The sequence below is a fragment of the Crocodylus siamensis genome, chromosome 2, assembly GCF_052110815.1.
Source record: "Crocodylus siamensis isolate JL-2025a chromosome 2, ASM5211081v1, whole genome shotgun sequence".
NCBI classification, from domain to species: Eukaryota; Metazoa; Chordata; order Crocodylia; family Crocodylidae; genus Crocodylus; species Crocodylus siamensis.
Window position 1 is genome coordinate 123,049,721 of NC_143396.1, and position 24,274 is coordinate 123,073,994.

General features: G+C 42.4%; 1 protein-coding gene across 2 annotated transcripts in view; it reads right to left on the bottom strand.

Annotated features, from left to right (window-relative positions):
- EGF (epidermal growth factor) overlaps window positions 1-24,274 on the bottom strand; it is a 104,144-nt gene that overhangs the window by 76,870 nt on the left and 3,000 nt on the right. For both annotated transcript variants that reach the window (XM_090036693.1, XM_090036692.1), the window contains exons 2-4: window positions 11,526-11,657; window positions 5,868-6,067; window positions 2,815-2,996 (exon numbers count right to left, since the gene is read on the bottom strand). In XM_090036693.1, coding sequence (XP_089892819.1) covers window positions 2,815-2,996; window positions 5,868-6,067; window positions 11,526-11,657 — 514 coding nt within the window. The remainder of the gene's footprint in view (window positions 1-2,814; window positions 2,997-5,867; window positions 6,068-11,525; window positions 11,658-24,274) is intronic.

Sequence of the window (24,274 nt, forward strand, 5' to 3'; positions counted from 1 at the left end):
AAGGCACCCCTCAGAAAATGCCAGCTTTTAGCTTTCACTTGTTTCTTGACTACAGAAACATAATAAAGCAATTCTTTCGCTGCAAAGAGCAAGCCAGAATTTTTTTGACACTATGGATTCCTATTTGAATTCTCTTGGTTTCATTTTTTGAATCAAGTACAGTGCTAATATTACCATGTCACTGGTTGAGAATCACTGTTATAGAGACACACAATGTAGATGAAAGCTTCATGTGTAATGTAGAAGACTAACAAGAAAATAAAGACTTAAACAACAAAGGTAAATATGTTATATATGAAAAATAAGAAGGGCAAAAGCCTCAAGAGGCTTACAATGCAATTACTGATATACATTCTATGACTGCCACAGTCTATTAGCCATGGATGAAAAAATGTTTTAGTACAGACAATTCAAGATGGATATCATTACCATTTTTAAACACTGCAATAATAATAGCTCTTACTTGTTATCTAATGCTTTCAAAGGTTGGGTAAGTACTATAATTCATCTCCATTTTACAAATAGGAAAGCCAAGGAACAAGAGTGTGCTTAGAAATCACATAAAAGTCAACAGAATTTTTTCCCTTAATTTTGGTGGGAGTTAGATTGGACACAGGAGCGTTGCACGAGATTATGCAAGAAGTCAGTGGCATGAATAAGATGCAGAAACCAGATCCATTGACTCACGATCCTTTGCTGAACAAAAGTGTGCTCTCTTACAGTTTCTTGATCATGTCTAAACTTTTTACAGAAAACTATTGGGTACAACAATCATAGAATTATAGAAAATTAGGGTTGGAAGGGATTTCAGGAGGTCATCTAGTCCAACCCCCCACCCCCGGTCACAGTAGGAGCATCCCCAACTATATCATCCCAGCCAAGGCTTTCTCTAGCCAGCTCTTAAAAACGTCCAAAGATGGAAATTCTAAAATTTCTCTCAGTAGCCTGTTCTACCGCTTTACTACCCTCCTAGTGAGAAAGTATTTCTTAATATCTAACCTAAAATTCCCTTGTTGCAACTTGAAAGCATTCATTATTCCTTGTTTTGTTATCTGACACCACTGAGAGCAGTCTATCTCCATTTTCTTTGGAACCACCATGCAGGTAGTTAAAAGCTGATATTAAATCCCCTCAGTCTTCTCATCTCCATACTAAGCAAACCCAGTTCTCTCAGCTTCTCCTCAGAAGCCATGTGCCCCAACTCCATAAACATTTTTGTTGCCCTCCACAGAACTCTCTTCAATTTGTCCACATCATTTGTCATGCTGGCAAAACTCCTACAAATGCAGCCCAGTATGTAGTTAGCCTTCTTTGCAACAAGGGCACACTGTTGGCTCATATTCAGCTTATTGTCCACTGTAACTCCCAGGTCCTTTTCTGCATACCTGATACTTAGCCAGTCAGCTCCCAGCCTGTACTGGTGCATAGGACTTGTTTTGTACTAAGTGCAGGCCTTTCATGAAGTCCAATAAGGACAAAAGCAGATTTCATTTGGTCTAATCCTCCAATTGCCTAGGTCTCTCTGAATCCTAGACCTACTCTCCAGCATACCTACTATGCCCCCAGTGTAGTGTTATCTGGTAACTTGCTTTATTCCATCTTCCATATCACTGATTAAAATACTGAACAAAACCAGCCCTGGGACCGACACCTAGAGCACTCCACTTGATACTGGCTGCCAACTAGACATTACTACTTTTGGAGCCCAGTAATATAGCCAGTTTTATATCCACCTTACAGTCCATTCATCCAACCCACATGTCCTGAGCTTGCTTGCAAGAATGTAGGAGACGGTATCAAAAGCCTTGCAAAAGTCAAGATGTATCACGTTCACTGCTCCCCCTGCACCCACAGGCAGTCATCTCATCATAGAAGGTAATCAGGTAGGTCAGGCATGACATGCTCTTGGTGAATCCACGAGTACAAATAAATTTATTCACTACTTGACAACTAAATTAATATTATACACAAAAGCATCAGGACAGACTATTCTATAACATAAGAATAATAAACCAAGTCCTCCTAGAAGTCTGTTTTCTTAACAGTTAAGTATTAACTTATGAGACTGACCGGTATGTATATGAATAATGCTTTAAAATGCATCCATGATGAAGCTGTCTATAGAGTTTATCAGTTTAGCAACGTTTATATTCTTCATTAAAATATTTCTATATGGTTTTAGGATGCAAAAGTTCAAGCGCTGTGGGAACTTCCAAATCAGTAAACTTACCAGTAAGTAGAAGATGGGGGGGGGACCCCAAACAAATAGCAACCTGGCATTCAGAGCAATAACAGTAGCTGCAGAACAAATATGCAAAGCTATCCAAGAGCAGAGGCAATATATTAAAAGAGGGGAACAAAAAACCAAATATATTTAGTGCTGCTTTAAAAGTCACCTATTTCTAAATAAACACTAATTTCTTAATCAGGACCATGGTATAGACCATGGTTTCCCAAGATTTTCAGGCAACTTTACCATTTTACCTCCACCTCCTTCTCTTGAAGCCTCATTGGCTGGCCCTTCCCTTGCAGTGAACAACATCCTCATTTCTCCTCTTCCTTGCAATCACAGCCCTCCCTCTGTTGTTTTAACAAGCTAAGAAGTTGAGTTTCTGTGCTGAAGTCCAACATGCTGCTGTCCCCTGCCACTCTTAATTCTGTGCTAATTACTCTTCATTATATTTTTGTCAAAGTTGTAAAAATTATTTGGCTTTAGGATCAATCTACTGCACACGGTCTGTGTCCCATTAGCCTACAACTAATAACAAAAGCACTTCATTTATTTTGTGAATGTATAAACCCATACAGATTTACCTTTTTCCAGGATCAACAGCAATACTCGTGGGATGACCTACATCTTTTAAAAGGACTCGGGAGTTGTTTCCATTCATATTGGTTGTTTCAATGGTTGCCTTCTGCTGGTTGGCCCAAAGAATATCTTGATTTATCCAATTGATGGTAAATCCTGAAACACCTTTTCCTACATAACACAGTCTCTGTAAAAAGGAAAATAAACCACGCCAATAAAAATACAGCCAAAATTATCATATTGAACTCATCCACAAATACAACTGGATAAGGTACAAATACATAAAGAGTTCCACCTCATTTCACAGCACCGTACACCGAGAATTTTCTCTCTCAGGACTAGTCATAAGGCAGAACAGTCAAAGTGCCTCATTATGTAGCAAAAGCCCCTTGTACATTTCCCTTCTGGACATGGATATAGCAGAAGCCCCTTCTTACCTGCACCCCCCACCCAATATGGTGCATTTCTTTTTCTTCTAAGTATTGGCAGAGACCTAGCACACTCATTGTATGGGTGTAGCAAGGCTCAGAGCAAGCCAGAAAGCTCACAATCACTACAGCAGCTACAATACACTATACTAGATGGGTTTGAACGACATGGGTTTGAATGAGTGAGTGCGTGCATGCATGCGTGCGTGCGTGCGTGTGTGTGTGCTAAGGTGACCTGTACCACCCATAACTCGAAGTTTCCATTTATGATCTTACTGGTAACTTCACATCCTGTCCAATAAACTAGAATTTATTATGATCCCGTGACTTGGTCTTTTATAGCCAACAAGTACACCTCCAGAGGTAAGAGCCAGGATTATCCCAGTCAACCCAGCTGTACATGGGTACCTGTGCATTTGGACTGAACAACCAAGGTCATTGGCTGCAACTCTTTCATGACTAGTCCCTTCATTGCCAATTCAAAAGATGGCATTTCCATGGCTAAAAATGAGGAATGGTGCAGGATTTAGGGGAATGTCATGCTTGTCATATCACTTTCTTGTGATCTGCTGTGCCTTTACCGTGTTAATCTAATGTGTCACTAGGTACAAGAATACCGGTGACTTTAATCAGCTTAATTTCTTCTGTATTTCTCCATGTCTGCCTTTATACTCACACCTACATTTATAAATGCAAACCGTTAAGTTAAATGATGCTTAGAATGACCTGTTCTCTAGTGAAAACTGTCTAGATTTTTCTTCTTCCTAACATGCTACTCTGCATGCGCTCACCGTAAAAGGACTCAGCTTCCCAGTCCTACTCTAAGGTCCAAGATCCTTCAAGCTCATGCACTCAGAGTAAATTAGTCACGTCTGCAGGAGCAGAGGCATTTGCCTGGGTAGCACCCACTGGGTGTGTCTACACAAAACATTTACTGTGCAGTTGATTAATTAACTCTGCAGTAAATATCTCAGCCTCTATACATGCACCCTAAATACAAGTCTTACCCTGCTGCGGAGCTATCTCATGCACGGCACCACATGTGTAGGTGCTGAGCCGACTGACTGGGGTACTTGGGTGCTTCAGTGTGGGGGTTGCCTGCTGATTAGCCCCACACTGAAGCAGTCTTGTACCCCGGACAGCCCCCCCCACAACACATTGATCCCAGTCAAGGAAGCCCCAGGCTTACAGACTGACCCTCTAGGTCCCCTGACAGCCAGGGCTGCTACGACCTGGCTCAATGTGCTGCGCTCCAGGCACACATGTAAGGCACGCACCCGAAGGCAATTAGCTCCACAGTTTACTACTCCCCGTTAATGGCACTGCTGCCAGTATATGGACCCAGTCAGTAGCAGAAAAAAGCACCCAGTCAGTACCAGAAAAAAGTTCTAGAAGTGCTGGCCATCGTTCAACATACATTAGCCATTGCCACCAAATACAACATACTGTGCAGCTGTTTCTGAACCAAAAACAGAAGGCTCAAAGGAGCGTTTATTGTGACTACAGGTCGCAATAAATCATTTAATACGTTCAAAAATGTGAGGGAGTATGATCTCTTTAATTTAGGTTTCTGAAGATGGAAAATTCTCACAATTCCAGTAATATATACTAAAAGCCAGTAGAAATTCAGAGTTAGAATCATAGAAAATGAGGGCTGGAAGGGACCTCAGGAGGTCATCTAGTCCAACCCCCTGCTCAAGGCAAGACTATCCTCAACTAGATCATCCCAGCCAAGGCCTTGTTTACCCAGGTCTTAAAAACCTCCAAGGATGCAGATTCCACAACCTCTCTGGGTAACCTGCTCCAGTATTTTACTACCCTTCTCATGTGAAAGTTTTTCCTAATATCTAACCTCAACTTCCCTTGCTGCAACTTGAGACCATTTCTCCTTGTTCTGTCATCTGAGACACTTAGAACAGTCTAGCTCAGGGGTGGGCAAAATGCAGCCCACAGGCCAGATGCAGCCCACCAAGCCATTCTTTCCGGTCCGTGGGGTCCCTAATGATTTTGGAAAATTAATATTAATCTGCCCTGGGCTCCCTGTCATGCAGCCCTCAATGGCTTGCCAAAACTTAGTAAGTGGCCTTCCACCCAAAATAATTGCCCACCCCTGGTCTAGCTCCATCCTCTTTCTAGCCAGCCTTCAGGTAGTTGAAGGTTCAGTGCTGCCTTCAAAATTTGGTTTGTCTGAATTTCTTGATTTTCATTCTGTTTCCAGTTACTCACACTGTGGCAGCCATGCGCGCTATGAATGCCAATGGAACAGTCTACTAAACACAGTTCTCCGAGTTTCTGCTGTGGTCATTATGCCAAAGCTCCACACTTTAAAGCTTTGGGAGCGAACCAATAAGTATAAACTGCTAACACAAGATGTGAGGAGCAGCCACACATCTGATGTGTTTGTTATACCTGGTATCCCAGAGAATTCTGTCAAAATTAGTTATCTCGAGTTAGTTCAAAATTCCGTAGAGAATGCAAACAATGGCAAATTATTCAATAGTGACCAATTATCAGAGATTCACAATGGGGGACAATGGGGGACTGTCAAGGAACTGGAACAACAATGAATTAAACCATAGTGGCAAATTATCCCATAAGCAAATTAACCAAAAATTACTGTATTACCTTACCTCTTGTTTTGTGCCATTTAGGTATACTCGTTGCAGAAGCCCTTTTTTGGTGTCTACCCAATACATTTTCTCTTCTTCGTAATGAAAATCTATGAGGGTTGATTCACCAGCATTGGCTACTATTCGCTCATGATTAGTGCCTTCACTATCAATTCGAAAGATGGCATTTCCATGGCTAAAAATGAGAAATGGTGCAGGATCTAGGGGGAAAAAAGATGTGTTCATAACTATTGTACTTTTATGGGACTAAATTCCTCTCATCTCCATGTTAATTGTAGAGTAAGTAGAAACTGATGATACTCCTAACACTCAAATGTTATGCATTTTGTGGCATTGCCCATATAAGTCTCATAATTACCAATGTGTCACACAAAGTTGATGTTACCTCACTTTGATTGTGGAAAAATAACTACTTCAAAAATAAAATTGAGATTACAGAAGGAGGAAATACAGGAAACCCATGCTCTTCAAGGGTTCGGCATTCGCTGTTTCAAATATTTGTGAATGCCAAACCCGCTTCTTAAATACACTTAACGGAGCTCTGCGGGAGCTCCATGGTTGCTGCTGCCACTCTCCCACCGCCATCGCCATGCTCCTGCCATTGCTAGGGCAGCCGTGCACCCGCCTAGTCACTGGGGGCACTGAGTTTATGAACGCAGATGGAGTTTATGAATGCAGTGCCTTATTTGCGGATTTCGCCATTCACGAGGGATATGGGAACGCATCCCCCACGAATGGTGCGGGTCGTCTGTCTCTAATTCTACATACTATAGTCAAAGTGAAGGGGGGAGGAGGACAATGTTCTAGTCCTGGCATGGCCAGCCTACAAAATGAGTGCCATAAGTGGCATGGGCACCCTGTGTGTGGCACATGGCAAACCAGGAAGTGAGGAGGCAGCATAGTGACAAATAAAGCAGGGAGCAAAAAGCCAAGTAGCAAACTGAACAATAAGCACAGGGAGGGAAGCAGAAAACAGAGCAGCAGATCAAGCAGGGGAAGGGGACTGGAGTGACATTTGGTAAGGATGTGGGGCTAATTTGAGGCATGCTTGCCAAAAAGGCCCCCTCTACGCTAGTCTATGTTTCTTTGGTTAAAGTTCTCCCAGCTATGTGTATCTGGTGAGAACAGCCCCAGCCCTAGAGGAACTCTAATGTCTCATCATCTCCCCAGACTAGGAAACTAAAGCTTTTAACAGGAAGAAGCATCTGGAAAGTAATCATAGAATTGAACCAGATGCTCTTACAAACTGTTCCAACTGTTAGTATCTGAACTTTTATTAATCATAATAACAATTAATTATTAAGATTAATTCCCAAACAAAAATTATGTTACTGAAGAGTTAAGAGTGACAGCACATTTCATCAGCTTTGTGTCAAGTACATCCCAAGGATATTCAAATGATCGCCAAAACCCAGGAATCCAGACATGTGGAAATGCACAGTTTGGGCACCTAGACAACCTTAGGTAAAGATAGGGCAATTACTATGTAGCTGGGGTTTTTTGTATTTTAGCTTTTGTGGTCCTAGATTAAGCTAAATCAGTTTATAAATTCACATTAGATTTTTTCCCCCCTCTCCTGGTGTCAGTAGAGGCCAGAGCATGTAATGCTCTTTGGGTGCCATAATTCTGCATTTTTGTTACTTAACATGCTTTCAAAGATGCGTTCTGCCCCCATCCTCTTTCCCTGATAGACCCAATTAGACACGTGCTGTACTTGGACGTCCTTAGTGCCAGTACTTGTACTTCTCACTCTGATAGTGCAATCTAGCCATACTCTGCCTGCCCACTGAGTGAGTATGCTTGCAAGAGAAAAGATTAATTTGTCTTAATTTGGCTTTCATTTAAAAAAAATGTTTTGAAAAAACAAATCCAATGACTAATCACCAATTTTCTGACAAAAACACCTTTAGAGGTGAAAGCCATAAACCTTTTGGTGGCAGCTTTCACCTGTATGAGATGTCTCTCTGTGACTAGTTAGCATATGAAGGGATAAAAGATTCATGATAAATTTTATTTAATCAAGTTATTAGGAAATGCAACTGTGAGATAGATACAGAAGATAGCTAACTACCCAAACACCTATTGGATTTTGTTTCCAAGGAAAAAGAACTCCTAGATCAATCAAACCTATACCCTACTGCCCGCTTTCATTGATGTGCTTTTAGCATGCGCAAGTATGAATAAGTACACCCATTTTACTGTTTTCAGAAAAGTTTTTTAAAAGTTCTTATTTGCACAACAAAATAAAATTGGGTTCTGAAATAAGTTGACATTTAATAGTATTAAGCTGGACAACCCTTAGATGGACAAACTTTTACAAGGCGAGGGCAAAATAAACCTCCAGGTCTGAACCGTCTCCCGTCAGAATAATGGAAAACCTCACACCTCAAGACTGAGTTTGAGTCCCCTTTCATAAAGCATGTCAGGCATCAGGTTTTGACTAATACGCAATATATGGTTTACTGTTCTGTAAGAAGAAATTTACCAGTACATTTATCTTTAGGATAAGTTGTGCTGTACTTGGAGTTTTCAAGGTATTATCCAATTATAACAGCTGCTTTTAGGACATTGGTGATTCTTTTTTTCTGCTGTTGTTTGCATTGAGCATCTCCATGTGAGAATATTTGAACTATGTAGACTTGGTTTACGTAAATAGTAAATGAATGCTGAGCTGTAGCAAGGTTGATTTGTCTCAGGAGTCTGACAGCTGCACTGCTGGTATTTTTGCCAGTTATTCCCTGGACCAAGAGCTTACATGTATTTTGTTTTTGTCCTTTCCAGCCAATGAATTTCACACTAGGAGAGTCAAACTGAAGGCTCTCAGTGTAATGGCACTGAATATACTTGGGGATTCTGTACTGTTCGGGTTTTCCATTGCCATTTAATATTTACAATGCAGAATCACCCAGAAGCTCCCAACTGGGTTTGAGGCTTCATGCTATCAACACACTGTATCTGCAGAAACAGATAAGCAGTCCCCTAAAGAGCTATAAAATATGAAGGAAATATGTTTGGTGGACTTCCTATTGTAGAAATTATACCCAGAGTAGGGGTCACAGTGAAGACTAGGTCCCTGTAGAACCCCTGAAGAGAAGGTCCACATCTGATAAAAAATGTTTATATCTGACAGAAGTGGATAAAGTAGTAATATTTGCATTATTCTTGCAGAGAAGCACAAACCGTCACCCAAACAAGAGTACCATAGACCCTACCGGGGTACTCCTTTAAATCTCAGAGCTATCTTTATAAAACAATAATATCTGCCAGTATTTTTTATTCTATAATGTGTGTTTGTTCTTTGAAAACCATCTATGTACAAACAGTATTGGAAGATTACATGTTAACTGTCACCCTACTGATGTTCAAATCAAATGTACATTCCTTAAAAATAAATCCAAAATAAAAGAATGCTTCTTTTTAAAGAGCTAGCCTTGTAAACTCAGCAGGGCAGACCTACATCAAGCTTGGTTCTTTCTCGTTATAGCCCCCAAGCCAGAACTGAATTAATAATTCTGTTTATTTGTGAGCCAAGCAAAATAAGGCTCAGGTCCCCTTAAATATACTGACGTGGGAAGGCTAACGTACGTCAGCAAAAAAGTGTTAAAATGTCCTTTGGTCCTGTGCTTAAATACCACAGCACTGGAAACCCAAGAGAGAGTAAAACAGAGAGTGATGAGTATTAACAGCTGTGCCTAGTAACCTCACTGTGCTAGACTTTAGGGTTGTGCGAAATGGGCTGTATTCGATTTGGATTCAGATTCGGCACCAATTGGGGACAGTGATTCAATTTGCTGATTCAGATCACTGTCCTGATTCAATTCAGCTGAACCTGAAACTGAAGATTCAATGCTGATTCAGAGAATCAGTGATTTGACCATAGGCACAGTTTTAAATATTTTTTCTACATACCTCAAGGTACCAGGTGTGGCTCATGAACGCTGATGGAGCATCCCACAGGAGCATGTGGGGGGGGCCCCATGTGCTCAGTGGTGAACCTGGAAGTGAACTGTAAGTACTTCCAGTCCACTTCTGGGTCTGCCGCTGAGTACACGGGGGACCTCCCCCTGTGCCCTCCTGGCTCGGCAATCGGCTGCAGGTAGACCCCGGGTGTCTCCCCAGAGCCAGGAGACACCAGTCACTGAGCCAGGGGACAGGGGGAGTCCCCCACGCACTACCCGGTGGACCCAGAAGTGGACTGGGAGTGCTTCTGGTCCACTTCTGGGTCCACTGCTGAGCATGCTGGGGACCACCCCCCATGGTCCTGTGGGACACTTCATATGCCATCTCAGTTTTCATGAGACACTTGGTACCTTGAGGTTTGTAGAAAAAACATTTAAAGCTGTGTCTACTTCCAAATTATCGAATCTCTCCAAATCTCTCCAAATTGCTTCAGAGGGTTCCAATTCAATTCAGAGAAATTGAAGGGTCTCCTGATTCAATTTGGATTTGGAGATTCAGCCACCAAATCGGGCCAAATTGAATCAGCGACTGAAGCTTCACACAGCCCTACTAGACACTGTACATGCGCAGAGCAGTAGAAAGTCTATCCCTCACAGGACTTGCACTCTAAAGATGTCTACACAGAAGACGGCAGTGTCAGATGGAGAGCCTTGATCTAGATTTAAGCAAGCTATTGGGACTGTAAAGTGAGATAATGGAAGATAATTAGATTCTGAAAGCAGTCCAGTGATGACAACACACCTGTTTTTCAGCACAGCATATAATCCTTCACACAGTTCTGTGCTGCCAGAGTTAAAAGATGACTTTAGGTACCCAAAACTAGCTCATAAAGTCAGTGCAGGTATAGACAAGATAAATGCAGGGTAACAGAAAGGGGGACAACATACAGCAGATTTGAGAATATGAAGGCAGCAAATGTCTTGTGAGTGCCATGATTGTTTTGGGATGGGAATGGTTAGGGGAAGGCTAGGAGGGTACACTCATGAGAAGAGAGAGAAAGAGAGATGCTATCATGAATGGCACATGCTCCCAGTAGCTGGCGGGGCATGACTGCACTGGCAGTGGTGGGAGTGCAGCGGCAGGAGTGCAGCAGCAGTAAGCACAGAGCTCCCACAGACACTGCCAGCGTTGTCAGCAGCGACAAGCCGCGGGTGGTGAGCACCAACCAGGGGCAATCGCAGACTGCCCGCAGACACTGCCAGCAGTGTTGGTGGCAGGTTGGCAAGTGGCAACTGCTCACAGGTGCCACCAACAATGCCAGCAGCACCTTTTTGCAAGGGGTGCACCGCCTTACTCAGGGAGTACACATGCACCCACATGCATCCCCTACGCATCGTCCATGGATGCTATCTATGACTCTGAAAACAGGTAGGGAGTAAGTCAGCTAAGTAAGAAGCGTCCATCTTAGATGCTCATTTTCTTACCACAACCACACCTATGACATCCATGAAGTATGAAAAATAACTCACTAAACCAGAGAACCAGCCCATTTCACTTTCACCTTCCATTTGATTTTTATGTTAGAAGAGGCAGCTGTACAGAAAGTGAATGAAACTGGCCAGGCACTGTCCATTAACTGAGGTATTTTGAGTCTGTGCTCTGAACAGAGTAGTAGACTCTTTCCACACTGTAAGCTGATGCTAAGAGCTAGAGAAAATTGTAAAGCTCTTTTCAGCCATTAAAAAAGGATCACTTTACCATCAGCATAACAGGACCACTTGTCATTATCCAGTGTGTAGCCAGGCAAGCAGGAGCAGATATAGGACCCTGGAACATTGGCACAGATTTGGCCACAGGTACCCAGGCCACCTTGAAGGCATTCATCGATATCTGAAATGCAAGTATGTACAGGTCAGGACAATTCAGAATGCAAGAGAAAAACAGAAAACAACATAAAATGCACTTCTTAGGTAATATGTTGGCTACAATTTTAATCTCCCATTTTTAAACTGGCAGTGCGGAGATATTATTCCCTGTTTCCACAAAAGCCCTGAATAAATTTTAGATGTAGGAAATAATCAGAGAAACCACGCACCTGTCTAATGACTATGTAGTCTGAAGTACCTTTTAATAACCCTGCAGACAGAAGGAATGCTCTGTTTGTTTTTGTGGCTTGCACCATTATGTGCTAAATGATTAGGATGCAGAATTTATCTCAGTTTGCTGCTGCAAGCTTTTTTTTTTTGTGCAATTCCCTTTGCTGTCCCTCACTACCCCCCACAGAAATTTCACAAATAAATCACTGAGCTTTATTAAAACATGCCAAGGCATTCTTATTTCAAAATGCAATGAATGGAACAACTATAGTTTAGATTCAGTTGAGTCTTAAAAAAAACCCCAACCTTTTGCTTCCTGAGCACCAACTGTTCAAACTAAACACCAGTCCTGTGCAACGAGCAAATCAGAATACCAACTTCTAACTGCTGGATTAGCCTAGAGCTGTTAAGAATTAAAAAGATGCTTGGTGTATTTACACTGTATTATTACGGCTTGACGCAGTAACTGCAGGGCTGAAGAAGGTCATTTCTGAAGAGAAGGTTTTATTTGGGTTGTGTGTTGGAGGAGGATTTAAGCACTTAAGAACCAATCCTGCAAGCTGCTGACCACATCCAGAGACATACAGAGAAACCTCAATTCTCATTGAAACCAAAGGCAGCTGATGGCAACTCTCTGGAGGTGTCCTTCTTTTGGGAGCTTCCTGCTCTTGTGGTACGTGCTTGCAACAGAGGCCTAGACCTAGAAGGTGCTCTTAATGAATGACTCTTAGCCTGCATAAGTTCCAAGTTTGTGCCCATTATATATAAAATCACAAAGACTTCTGGTTTTGGATGTTGTTAATAAAATCAAGATGTGATAAGCAGGGAAGGAAGCAGGAGGGAATTTCAAAAAGCATGGGATCAATTGCAAGTAAAAAATAGATAGCTATTCATGACCAAAAATATTTTCCTAAGAAATTCAGTGCACCTCTCAGAGTATAGTAATCCAAACACAAGTTTCTGAGAATTTACCTTCTATGCTCCTGCCCAAAATGTACAATCAAAAAAAGACTGTCCCTGGAGAACCTACATAAAATCTGAGCCTAGTGCAAAGTGACATAGAGTTTTGGGAGTTCTGTAAGTGCTGTGTGAATACTTCTAGCAAACAGAAACAATAAGTATCAAAGACGTGTGCATGACCTGATATAAGAAACGTTCAGTGATTTGGAATGCAGCTGCAGCACTTATACTCCAAATAACTCAAGACACTGCTGATGACCTCTACACCATGCTAGAGGTCCACGTTTTTCACAAAGTATTTGTTTTTGCATACTTTCTTCCAATTTTTTAGGTCGAGTAAAACCAGATCTAACAGATCAGTATCAGGTGTTTTTGTTTCCTTTTTTCTATTCTTTGTTCATAGAATTGTAACCCGGGTGGTACTCCAAGAGGTACCCCTTCTCCAATTGAAAGGATCAAAGCAGGTGGACAAGCGCTGTGGGAGGTGTAGGGACTCTCTTCCCCCTATAGAGCAGAGCCAGACCACCAATGGGGACTTAACCATATACCTTTTAATGAGAGAACAACACTGGGAACATAACAGGCATAAATCAGGGGGTATAGGGGACACTACAATGCCCCAAGGGGCAGGATTCAATCAAAGGTTAGACACTTACAATCATAGACATATTCATCCAGTTGACAAAAGACAGGGTTAACCAAAATGTAAAACAAACAGCAGAACAAACAATACTGGTTGGTGAAATATAGAAGGCACAAATACACAATGTGAAATGACAAGGAATATAGGGCCTTGGTACCTGCAGGGGGAGAAAGGGGAAAACACAATGGCCCCTTTCCACTGCAACAAGAATTTCTCCTGTTAATTTCACCCCACCTAGGACTTGAACTTGGATCTCCTACATAGTCAGCAGAAACGCTACCACGCAGCCACTAGCTATGGCACTAAGCTGCAAGGGGTCTTGATCATCCCAAAGCCCTGCCTCATGTTGAGTTGCCTGGCCTCTGATTGGAGGAGCTGGAAGCAGAGCTGGGAACCTCTCAAGTCACTGCTCAGATTCTTGCTGTAGCAGGGGAGCCTCTCCTGCTGGCTGCAGCCTCCCTAGGGGATCCTGGAGCCCAGCAGGGAGCCTCTCATGCCAGCCGCGCACCGTGCTGCTGAGGGTCTAACTGCCGCATGCAGGTTCCACTCCTTCAGGCTCTTTTGGAGCAACTGCTCCTACCTCGCTGGCCCAGCTCTTGCCATCTCTTTGAAGCTCCTTCCTTCTGGTCCCTGACTGGTGTCTCCTGACTCTCCCTCCAGGTGACCCAAGGGACCAATCAGGGGACAACGGGGGGGGGGGGGGGTAGGGGGTCTCTGGGGCCTGATTGGTGCAGAAAGGGAATCCCAAGTCCTCCAATCATCTTTTGCCCTTTCAAAACCCCTGGGCTAAGTCACTTCCAGCTAGCCCATCACACAATGAACTTATTTATTTAATACTGGCACCTGACGTTGCTTCCAAGAATCAACTACAACTATTTGATTGGCTCCTTCCTGAATAATTCCAGTTCAGACACTGGTGAATGTAGCTTCTGCCTTGTTCCTTGCCATTACAAAGTTACCTAGAGTAGATAGCATAGATAGGTCTAGGTACCTAGAGCAGATAACACAAAGACTACAACTTCCAGTGTTTCCATTACAGTAATAGCTGTTGGCACGAAGTAACTTGCCAAAAGGTACTCCAATACTTTCCATGCCCACTGTGCCATAATGGAGAAGCTACTCTTCTGAAAATGTGACTTCTGTATAAACATGTGCACAGAAATAATTTGTACAGTTAATTTTTCACAGTATTACTTTGAATAATAGTAATAATTATTCTTAATATATGTACTAATAAGTTAGCACTAGAGGCCCTTAGCTGCCTCTGCAGCTATCTTCATCCATTCCTGTCTATTCTGTATCTTTGTCCCCCTGTCATCTACATTTAATTTTTGTAGATCTGATACTACATCTCCCTGTATGCAGTGCTTCCCCCTCTATGCGGTGCTGGTCAGGCCGCAGCTGGAGTACCGTGTCCAGTTCTGGGAGCCGCACTCCGGGAGGGACGTGGAGAACCTGGAGAGGGTCCAGAGGAGGGCCACTCATATGGCTGAGGGCCTCCATGGCCAGCCCTGTGTGGAGAGGCTGAGGGACCTGAATCTCTTCAGTCTCTGCAAGAGGAGACTGAGGGGAGATCTTGTGGCTGCCTACAACCTTATCAGGGGCCAGCAGCAGGGACTCGGGGAAAGGCTGTTCACCAGGGCCCCCCTTGGAGTCACCAGGAACAATGGCCACAAGCTGAGGGAGGATAGGTTTAGGTTAGATATTAGGAAGAACTACTTCACTGTAAGGGTGGCCAGAGCCTGGAATAGGCTTCCCAGAGAGGTGGTGCTCTCACCTTCCCTGGAAATCTTCAAGAGAAGACTGGACAGGCACCTGGCTCGGGTCTTATGACCCCTGCCACCCCCAGTGCTCCTTCCTGCCCATGGCAGGGGGTCGGACTCGATGATCTGTCTCGGTCCCTTCCAACTCATTGATTCTGTGCTTCTATGATTCTATGATACATCATCTAGCCATATGGTCTTCTCCCCTCCTGTACCCTAAGGAGCATTTTTTTGGTGTCCAGACTGCTTCCACTCTTTTAGAGTGGCCCAGCTAAAAGTAGTCATTGTGCTCAAACTGAATGCACTTGCAAATTCTGTAAGTAGTGAGAACTAGTAATAATGCAACAACTTGATGCTTACAAGTAATGGTGTGCAGAAATGACAGCCAAATCCTGATTCTTTGAAAAGTTAACCCAGAAAATCCAAACTTGTTTCTCCTTATTTCTACGCTTGAACTCTAACTTTTCTTAATTTTTACCTGAGTAACATTCCCTCGGCTCTGCTTCATACCCCCTGTCTGGCTGTCTTGACCTTATACTCTGAACTGCCTCCCACTTCTCTTGTGATACGCAATTTTTCCTCTTTGAAATACATTCTTGGCACAAAACCTTTCAATGTCTTTACCTAATTTTTTAAACAGTAAATGTTATGTACCTGAATTAGTCTGCAAGATCCTTATAGAAATATATCAGTGACAAATAATGATAAACCACATGCCCAGCTCCTATTGAAAGTTCTGTAATTACTAGTAGGAACCATACAAGACATTCCTTTTATTCACAGACCACAGGTCTGGTTGGGCTTCTCTTCCTTAACATTTACCAGAAAGCTGTGATGGGATCCAGATATTTGAATACCATGTGCCCTTTGCTTGCTAGGGCTGGGCAGATTTCAGGCATTGAATCTAGCTTTAGACCTCTATGGATACCCTCCATGTACAGACCTTGCAGCTCATACCCCTTAGACATTGAAAACCCCCTGATAAAAATGTTTAGGCCAAGAGACCACTGTTGCCTCCCCAAAGGTTGCCCAAAAACTCCTGCATATTCCACAAAATCCAACTGAAGGTGTGAGCCTTCCAGTTTAGTTTACCTCTTCAGGCACATGTAACAGCTGTATCATATGACCACACCAAAATTTTGCGTGAGAGTTTCTGAACTCTGTTACTCTTTACTTAAAAATAAAGTACATGGTATACAGATCAACCTGAAAACAGACATCCTAAAGACAGTTTCCTAGTGCTAACTTATCCTTCCTTTGGCGATCCCTGAGGGTCTTCCTCAGGTTGCAGGGTTCTCCCCTACCTCATCAGATTCCTGAAGCAATTTAATCTCAGCCTGAGCTAGTGAAAGTGGTTGAAGACTGTTTCTCCTGTCTTTTGAAAACCTTCTCTTCTCCTCTGTCATGTCACATCCTGATCAAATCAGCACTGACACGTCGTTACATCCATGGTGGCCCACAACTGATTACCAATGCCTTTGTCTGGTTACAACAGAGGTATGGAATATATTTAGCCATCAATGGATTCATTTACAACCCTTTACGTGACCTGTGGGAGTGTTCAATTCATCCTTGACCATGAGGGATCACTGCCACGGATGGGAATATGTATGGTTTTTCCCCTTTTCTGTACCAGCACAAAAACTAGGAACACATTTAGCGGCATCATTTAAATTTGTTTGTCTTGAATTCACAGAATCTGTTCATCAGCGATGGGAGAAATTGACATGTCTTGCACCGAATTTCTCCTAAAAATCACAGAGCTAACTCATATCAAAAAGATTCATTGTTACTACTTGCATTGAAATTAATCTGAAATAAGAGGCTTCTCAACAGATTACTTCCAATGTGTTCCTACACAGATTCATGGGATAGGTATTACAGCTCTTCAGAAGCTGCCACTAAGGGCTAAATTCTGCAATCCTCAGTCAAATTCTCACTAAAAGTCAGTGAGAGTTTAAACCAAATGTAGGTTCTGGGGCTTTGATTTGGGAGGATCCACTTATCTGTCTACATTGCAGATGGAATCAAGGAGGATTATATTCACTTTTATTGGCTTATCAGGGCAACAGGCATCTGCAAGGCAGAGGTGAAAAACAAATAACTGCCCTGTCTTGCCAAGGTCTACCTTGCTAGAAACAGATCATCAGAGGCCCTAAGAACAGTAAGAGGGGGCAAAATAACTGCTTGTAATGCATTTGCAATTGTCCATGTTTGGTGACATAAGCAGCAGCTCCTGTTTGTTTTGCCATGACCTTCCTCTTCCTAAGTAAAGTAAACCACCATGACAGTAACCAATAGCCAGCTGCAGGCAGTCCTAACATTTTTGAAGATATAACAATGACTGCCATGTGCAATGGATCCCTGTGTTTTGGTAAAGTAGAGTGTACTACAGATGTTCCAGAGAAAAATGAGGATCTAGAGAGACTCGCACTGAAACCGCACATTGTCTATAGTCCTAAGGTTGCCTATAAAGACAGTGAATAGAAAATAACAGGAAAGAAAGAATTTCAAAGTGGAATGTTTACCAGTTTCAGCTAGAGTGAATTTCAATCTAATTTTCAATAAAGTACATGGAGCAAATACAGCAGCAGCAGCAATCCCTCACAGTGGAGGATGGTTGTTTTTCATGTTTGTCTTATCTGTGGGTCCAAAGATAGATAACAAAGCCAACCTGGGATCTACAGACTGGGTTGCAGCACAGGTACATGGTGCCATGCAAGGTGGGTAGCTCTGGGTTCTTGGTTTGGGCCTCTACATGCTGTTTCTGCATTTCTGTCTCCTGTTGTTATTGTAAGGTTTCAAAGTACTGAGATCAAATACACCCCTTTTGCCATTCAAGATAATACTGTTTGACATTAAATAGAAACACTGCCACAGTATAAGTGCAAACTTTGTATGAGTCTGAGACTAGAAAGCCAAAAGTTCTTATACATCAAAATGAAATTCCTGGTGAGTAATCAAATGCCATCAAAACAAAAATAAAAAAACCTGAATCATGTAAAAATTTGCCTTATCAGTCAGAGTAACTACTCTATTGGACTCAATCTAGAAGGCCATGAGCCAAGCAACATCACATACCAGACATTCTAAATTAGGCACTTGTGAACAGTAGGTAGATGCAAAATAGAATTATAACCAAGTCTGGTGCCAAAACTTGCTGTTTCCCCATCAGACATGTCCAGCGATCAATATAATTCATGCTTCATTCCAGCACCATGAACAGAACTTATCCTTTAGGATAAAATTTTTGAAGGAACTGAAGGGAGCTAAGGCAACCAAACCCCACAGATATTTGGTAGAACCTAGATCCTTCAGCCTCCTTAAGACACATTTCAATCTCAGCTATTGTGGAAAGGTTTGTTGATCTCTCTGATTCCTAATGTTATTCCAAAGGAATCTTGTCAGGCAAGCATATAGACAGAGATCCACCTGTTTATCCATTTTAAGTAACATTTGCATATTTTCCCCAGAATTGCTCCATAATCCATCTTCTGTACAGTGGAATCTTGGAAGGTTGTCCAACATAACCAAAAGGTGAATTGCTGTCTATTTTTTTAATGGGTGACAGAGAAGAGAAGGGGAGGAATTTCAGGAATTCAGTCCCATGAAACTACAGTTCTAAACTACGTTATTTTTCAAGAATGAGCCCTGGCATTGTATCTCTCACAGATGCAGTTAAGAGGTGGGAGAGTGTATGATTTCCACTATTAACAAGAATAACTCTTATAAATCTCCCCTGTGGCAGTTTGAATGTCTTGGGAGCATAGGGCCTTTGAGCATTAAGCTTCCCATTCAAATCTAGCCTAGGCTTTCAATGATGACTGAAACTCATTAACATCTGATGGCTGTTGGACAGCCTGTGTGGAATGGCTTTGGTGACTTCCCTCCATTTCCTGGTATACAGGTGTCCCCTATCATCGCAAGTGTCAGGTTTAACAGAGATACCAAGGACTGAATGGGCACGGCAATAACATAAGTATCTTATCATCAGAAGTTCTAATGTCAGCAGAGTATGAGTGTTGTGCCAAAAGTGTCCCTCTTGGTCCAGGGAAGGCACTTTTTTTTAAAGGCTATTTAAAAAGGGCAAGGTTAATATAGATTACCTCAATGAGGCATGTAAGGAATTCTATCTGGTTACCTTATCAAACAGAAGAATAAAAGGTGACTTAATTACAATGTATAAGTATCTTCACAAGAAAAAAAATCAAATACTAATGGGATTTTTTTAATCTCCTGGAGAAAAGTTCAAGTTTAATCAAATACTAATGGGATTCTTTAATCTCCTGGAGAAAAGTTCAAGTAGAACCAGTAGCAAGATGCTGAAGCCGGAAGAGCTAAAATTAGACACACATTTTTAACAGTGTGAGTGATTAACCAGTAAATCACCAAAGAAAGTGATACAATTTCTATCTCCTGCTGCTTTTGAATCAAGAGATTTGAAGTCAAGCACAAATTATTAGCCTCAATACCAAAGTAACTGGTTGAAGTGTAATGGCCTGGGTTAAACAAGATAATACCATGGTCCTTTCTGGCCTTGAATCGATGAAGCTGTCCTTCAGGACCAGGCACGTTGATGGGACAGTATGAAAGTATTTACACTGCCTCTGTTGCATTTGGTTTGTGGGTTTTATTATTTAGAGCTGTTAGTCTGCCAGCCCTAAAGTTCAGATGGCTAAAGAAAAGCCCACTCAAACTAATGACTGAGAAAGGATACTAGCTGATAAAATGATAGAGTGAAACAGTAAAAGAATAATTGTCCAACATAAAAATCAGAGGCAAACTGGCAATCCGCCTCTGCAGTCAGAGAATGTTCAACACAGCTGCAAACAGGAAGACCCAATAGTACACAGCGTTATTGTTGAATTTATTGGTTCTCTGGGTTTATTGTATGAACAATGGAAGGGAACCCAGTACTTAATACGTTATCTCCTTTCCTTGCAAAGCTTAAAATGAAAGGCAGTTTCTTAAGGTCTCAACAAATTTGCCCATCAGGTGCAACTAAGTATTCACTTTCACCTGCACTCTTTGCGCCAAAGTGAAGTACAGCTGCCATCCTGCTGTGGCTGCATTCTGTATCCCAGCAACAACTTCCCCAATGAGAACTTTTCCCTGTGAAAGAAATCGGCTTAGTGAACACAAAGGCTGTGTCTGCAGAGTCCTGACAAGCAGTACTGAATGGAAGAATAAGGTTCTGCTTAGTGCTCAAAGACGTCTTTATGCTGAGAATGCCTTAAGAATCAGGGAAAACGATGAATCATGTCATCGTGATGCTGGCAGCCTTCAATGCCCTTAAACACAAATATTCCAATTGATTGAAAGTCCAGAGAAATGCTCTGAACTCAAAAGGTGAAGTATTAGTATGCCAGGCAGGCTTGCAGAGAAATAGTGAGTGAGTGAAGGCAGTGAGTCAGAGCCCACTTCCCTTTATTTATACTCATGCAACCTCACTGAAGTTTGGCTCCTGTGAATTTATAATCATGGGCAAACTCAAACCAATACATCTATTCACTGCACAATTGTATTGCCAAGGGTGATCATAAAATTTATCTGAGTAAAGAGTAGAATGCCAACCAAGGGACTATGCTTTTTTCCTCTTATGTTTAAAATATACTGTTCATAGTCCAGAAGATGGAAAGAAATTTTTAAAAGTGTACACTTTAAAACAAATAGGGAATACTGTTGCTGACTAAGCTGCAAAGGACTAGCCACTTTCTTAGTTCCAATCAGACATCATTTAGGCACCAAAGAAGTCCCCTAAAGGAGAGGTACTCGCCACAGGTACAAAGACACTATATCTGGTTCCTCTACTAACTAGTCCATGGTCAGCATAGGGGATTGTTTGCAAAGCAGAGGAGATAGTTTGGTTAGGGGAAGGAAATGGGCAAAGGAGAGCATGCAAACAGTAGACATGGCTTCCCTCACAGCAGCTCCCCTAAGTGGTTCTGAGGGGGTGTATACATGTCAACACCAGATAAAACGTAGCTAATTAGTAGGGCTGTGTGAAGCTTCAGTCACTGATTTGATTTGGAAGAGATTTGGCCCAATTTGGCAGCCAAATCTCTGAATCCAAATCAAATCAGGAGACCCATAAATCTCTCCGAATCAAATCAGAAGCCTCCAAATCGATTCAGAGAGCTTCAATGATTTGGCCATAGACACAACTTTAAAAGTTTTTTCTACACACCTCAAGGTAGCAGGCACGGCTCGTGAACACTGAGATGCTGGGGCGGATGGAGCATCCCGCGGGAGTGCAGGTGGGTCCCCTCAGTGGTGGACCCAGAAGTGGACCAGAAGCACTTCCAGTCCACTTCTGGGTTCGCCATAGAGTGCACAGGGGACCCTCCCCCCTACCTCCTGGCTCCGTGATTGGTGCCTTCTGGGTCTGGGGGGGCACCCAGGCCTCACCCCCAGCCAATCGCTACAGCACAACACTGCACAAATGTAGACATAATCTTTCCAACTCTGGCACTACTAGGTAGAATTAGCTCACAGGACCTCTGCACAGGGGTATTTTGTGTCATATAAAAAATACTATATGCCTGATCTCCCCATCTGTAAAATGAGGATGACAGCACTTCCTTACATCCTAGGGGTGGTGTGAGGTTAAAGCATTAAAGACAGAAGTGCTCAGGTGCTGTGCTAATACCAGAAATGCACATATAACAAACACAAATCATCCATACTCTTTGACTTTTTCCATGAAGTGACATCAGAGAGAGAGGAGAAGGAGGACTAGTGGGATATTCATAAATGAAAACTAAGTAAACCAACTGAATGCTTGAGTGTCAAGTTTGATGTCAATGCTACCAAAATCTCAGAAGCTTATGTTAGGGAACTCAGCAAAAAATGGCAGAGGTAAAATGCACTTATTAAGATTTCTTCAGTCTTAGACCCATATCTCCATCCTATGGTTATGTCTAAATAAGAATCAGCAAATAAACCGCTTTCATTTTTGGACTGGATCCGGAAAAGATCTCTAAGAGCAAGTTAGCGTCCAGCAATTCATATTCAAACAACTTTAAAAAGCTGTGAATGATTCTCTGCTTCCAAAATTTTCTCATCCATGAATGTGCTGTTAACTTTTTAATTAGTATTAGTTTATTATTAATAATAGTATTAATAATAGTATTAATAATAATATTATGATTATTACCACTGTTATCATTACTGCTACTACTACTATTAGCTTGACCCTTTCCAAGATAAATGCTATTTTGTTTTCATTGTTATTTTTTTCTTTTTGTAAATAGCTCAGCATTTTATAGTCATGAGTTAGACACCAAACATTTGAGGCACACAAAACCATTCTAGGGCTCCTCATTCTAGTGGTCTTACTGATCCACTCCTAGTAAAGTAGCTCCCGACTTTCCTGTTGATCAATAATGTAGTCCTGGAAGCCACTGTGATTTTAGGGCACTACGTCCTTCAAAGATAGGATTCATGAGAGGAGGTTTTTTTATTATTATTTCCTAGCAATTATTTCCCTTGTTTTCCAAAATGTTGATGTTACAAACTTTGATGCATTGATTCTTTTGAGCTACAGCCTTTTCAAGATTCCAAGAAAATGTCCAGTAGTCCACCTTCCCTGTGGTAAAATGTTTGGAAATGAATATATGCAATAGCATATTCACCATAGCTTCTTTCAAAAGTATGGTTGCTGCAGGTATATGATTGTCCATTCTGCTCAGTAATTCCTCCCTACAATATTTACACCACATAACATATTCTGTTGGGTGTAGAGGAGTTGGTTATTTTCTAATTAAGAACAAGTATAATATAAATATGTTTGTATTAACCCCACCAATCACCCTTCATATCTCACTTATCACCAGAAATGGCTGTCCAGGCAAGGATAATGCCTGCTTATGCATTTGCATTGACAGTTACCACAGTGGCCTAATTCTGGACATGTAGGGACATATATAATAGGACTGTGCAAAACAGATGTTTCATTTCAACATCTGTTTCGCTGTTGCAAAGGGACAGTGTTTTGTTTCATGGTTTTGTTTAATTTTGAAGCACCGTCCTGTTTCATTTCGTTGAAACTGTTTCACTGTTTTGATGTTTCACCCATAAGCTATAAGGGGGAATCATGAAAATACCTAAAACTGTAATTTCATGCCTGGTTCAGATGAAAACTACAGGGATGGTAGCCCCTTCTGAGGGAATGAATCCTGCCAAGTTTCAAGGAGATAGGTGCAGAGGTTTCTCAGAAACTGCACCTCAAACTGCAAAAAGAAAAACTCATGACACTTGCTGGCAGCAGCAGCCTCCCGTCATCCAGGGCACAAATCCAGGGACCCGCACTCCCAGGAGGGATGTGAATCTCCACCAGATGACAGGAGGCTGCTGCTGCTGCCTCTGACTGGCACTGGGCACAGCCCACACCCAGCATTGGGGAAGACTGATCTTGCTCCTGGCCCCAGGCAGCAATGGCACCCTCCTGTCATCTGGCCCAGTGGTGGGAGGCAGGGGAGAGCCAGGGCTGCACTACAAGCAGCTCTGCAGCCCCATGGTCCTCCACCCAGGGGTGGAAGGTGGAGCACAGCCCTGGCTCTGTCCACCTCCTGCCACCAGGCTGAGCTCCATGGGGCTGGAGGAGCCGACCGGAGTGCAGCCCTAGCTCTGCCCACCTCCCACTGCCAGGCTGTGCTCCATGGGGCTCCAGAGACACTCAGAGCACAGCCCATCGGCGGGAGGCGGGGAGACTAACTGATCTGTTTAGTTTAGTTTCTTCCTCAGTAAGGAAGGGTAGTCCTTTTTTGTTTTGGTGTGCTTTGCCCTCTAATCAGAATTTAAATAAGATGGCTTTCATTATCACAACAAAATTTAAAATGTATAGTGCCCAGTTATGTTCCCCTTTCTCATGATAAGTAGGGACCTACCTAAGTCATAGTAAGATAAAGGATTTTTTGTGGCCTGCTCACAGCAGACATTAATGATTTACCGGGCATTTCACAGTGGCCCTGCTCCTCACCACTGATTGGTGCAGAGGCCCTGGCAGCCCTGCCCTTCATCACTGATTGGTCCCCTACCCTCAAT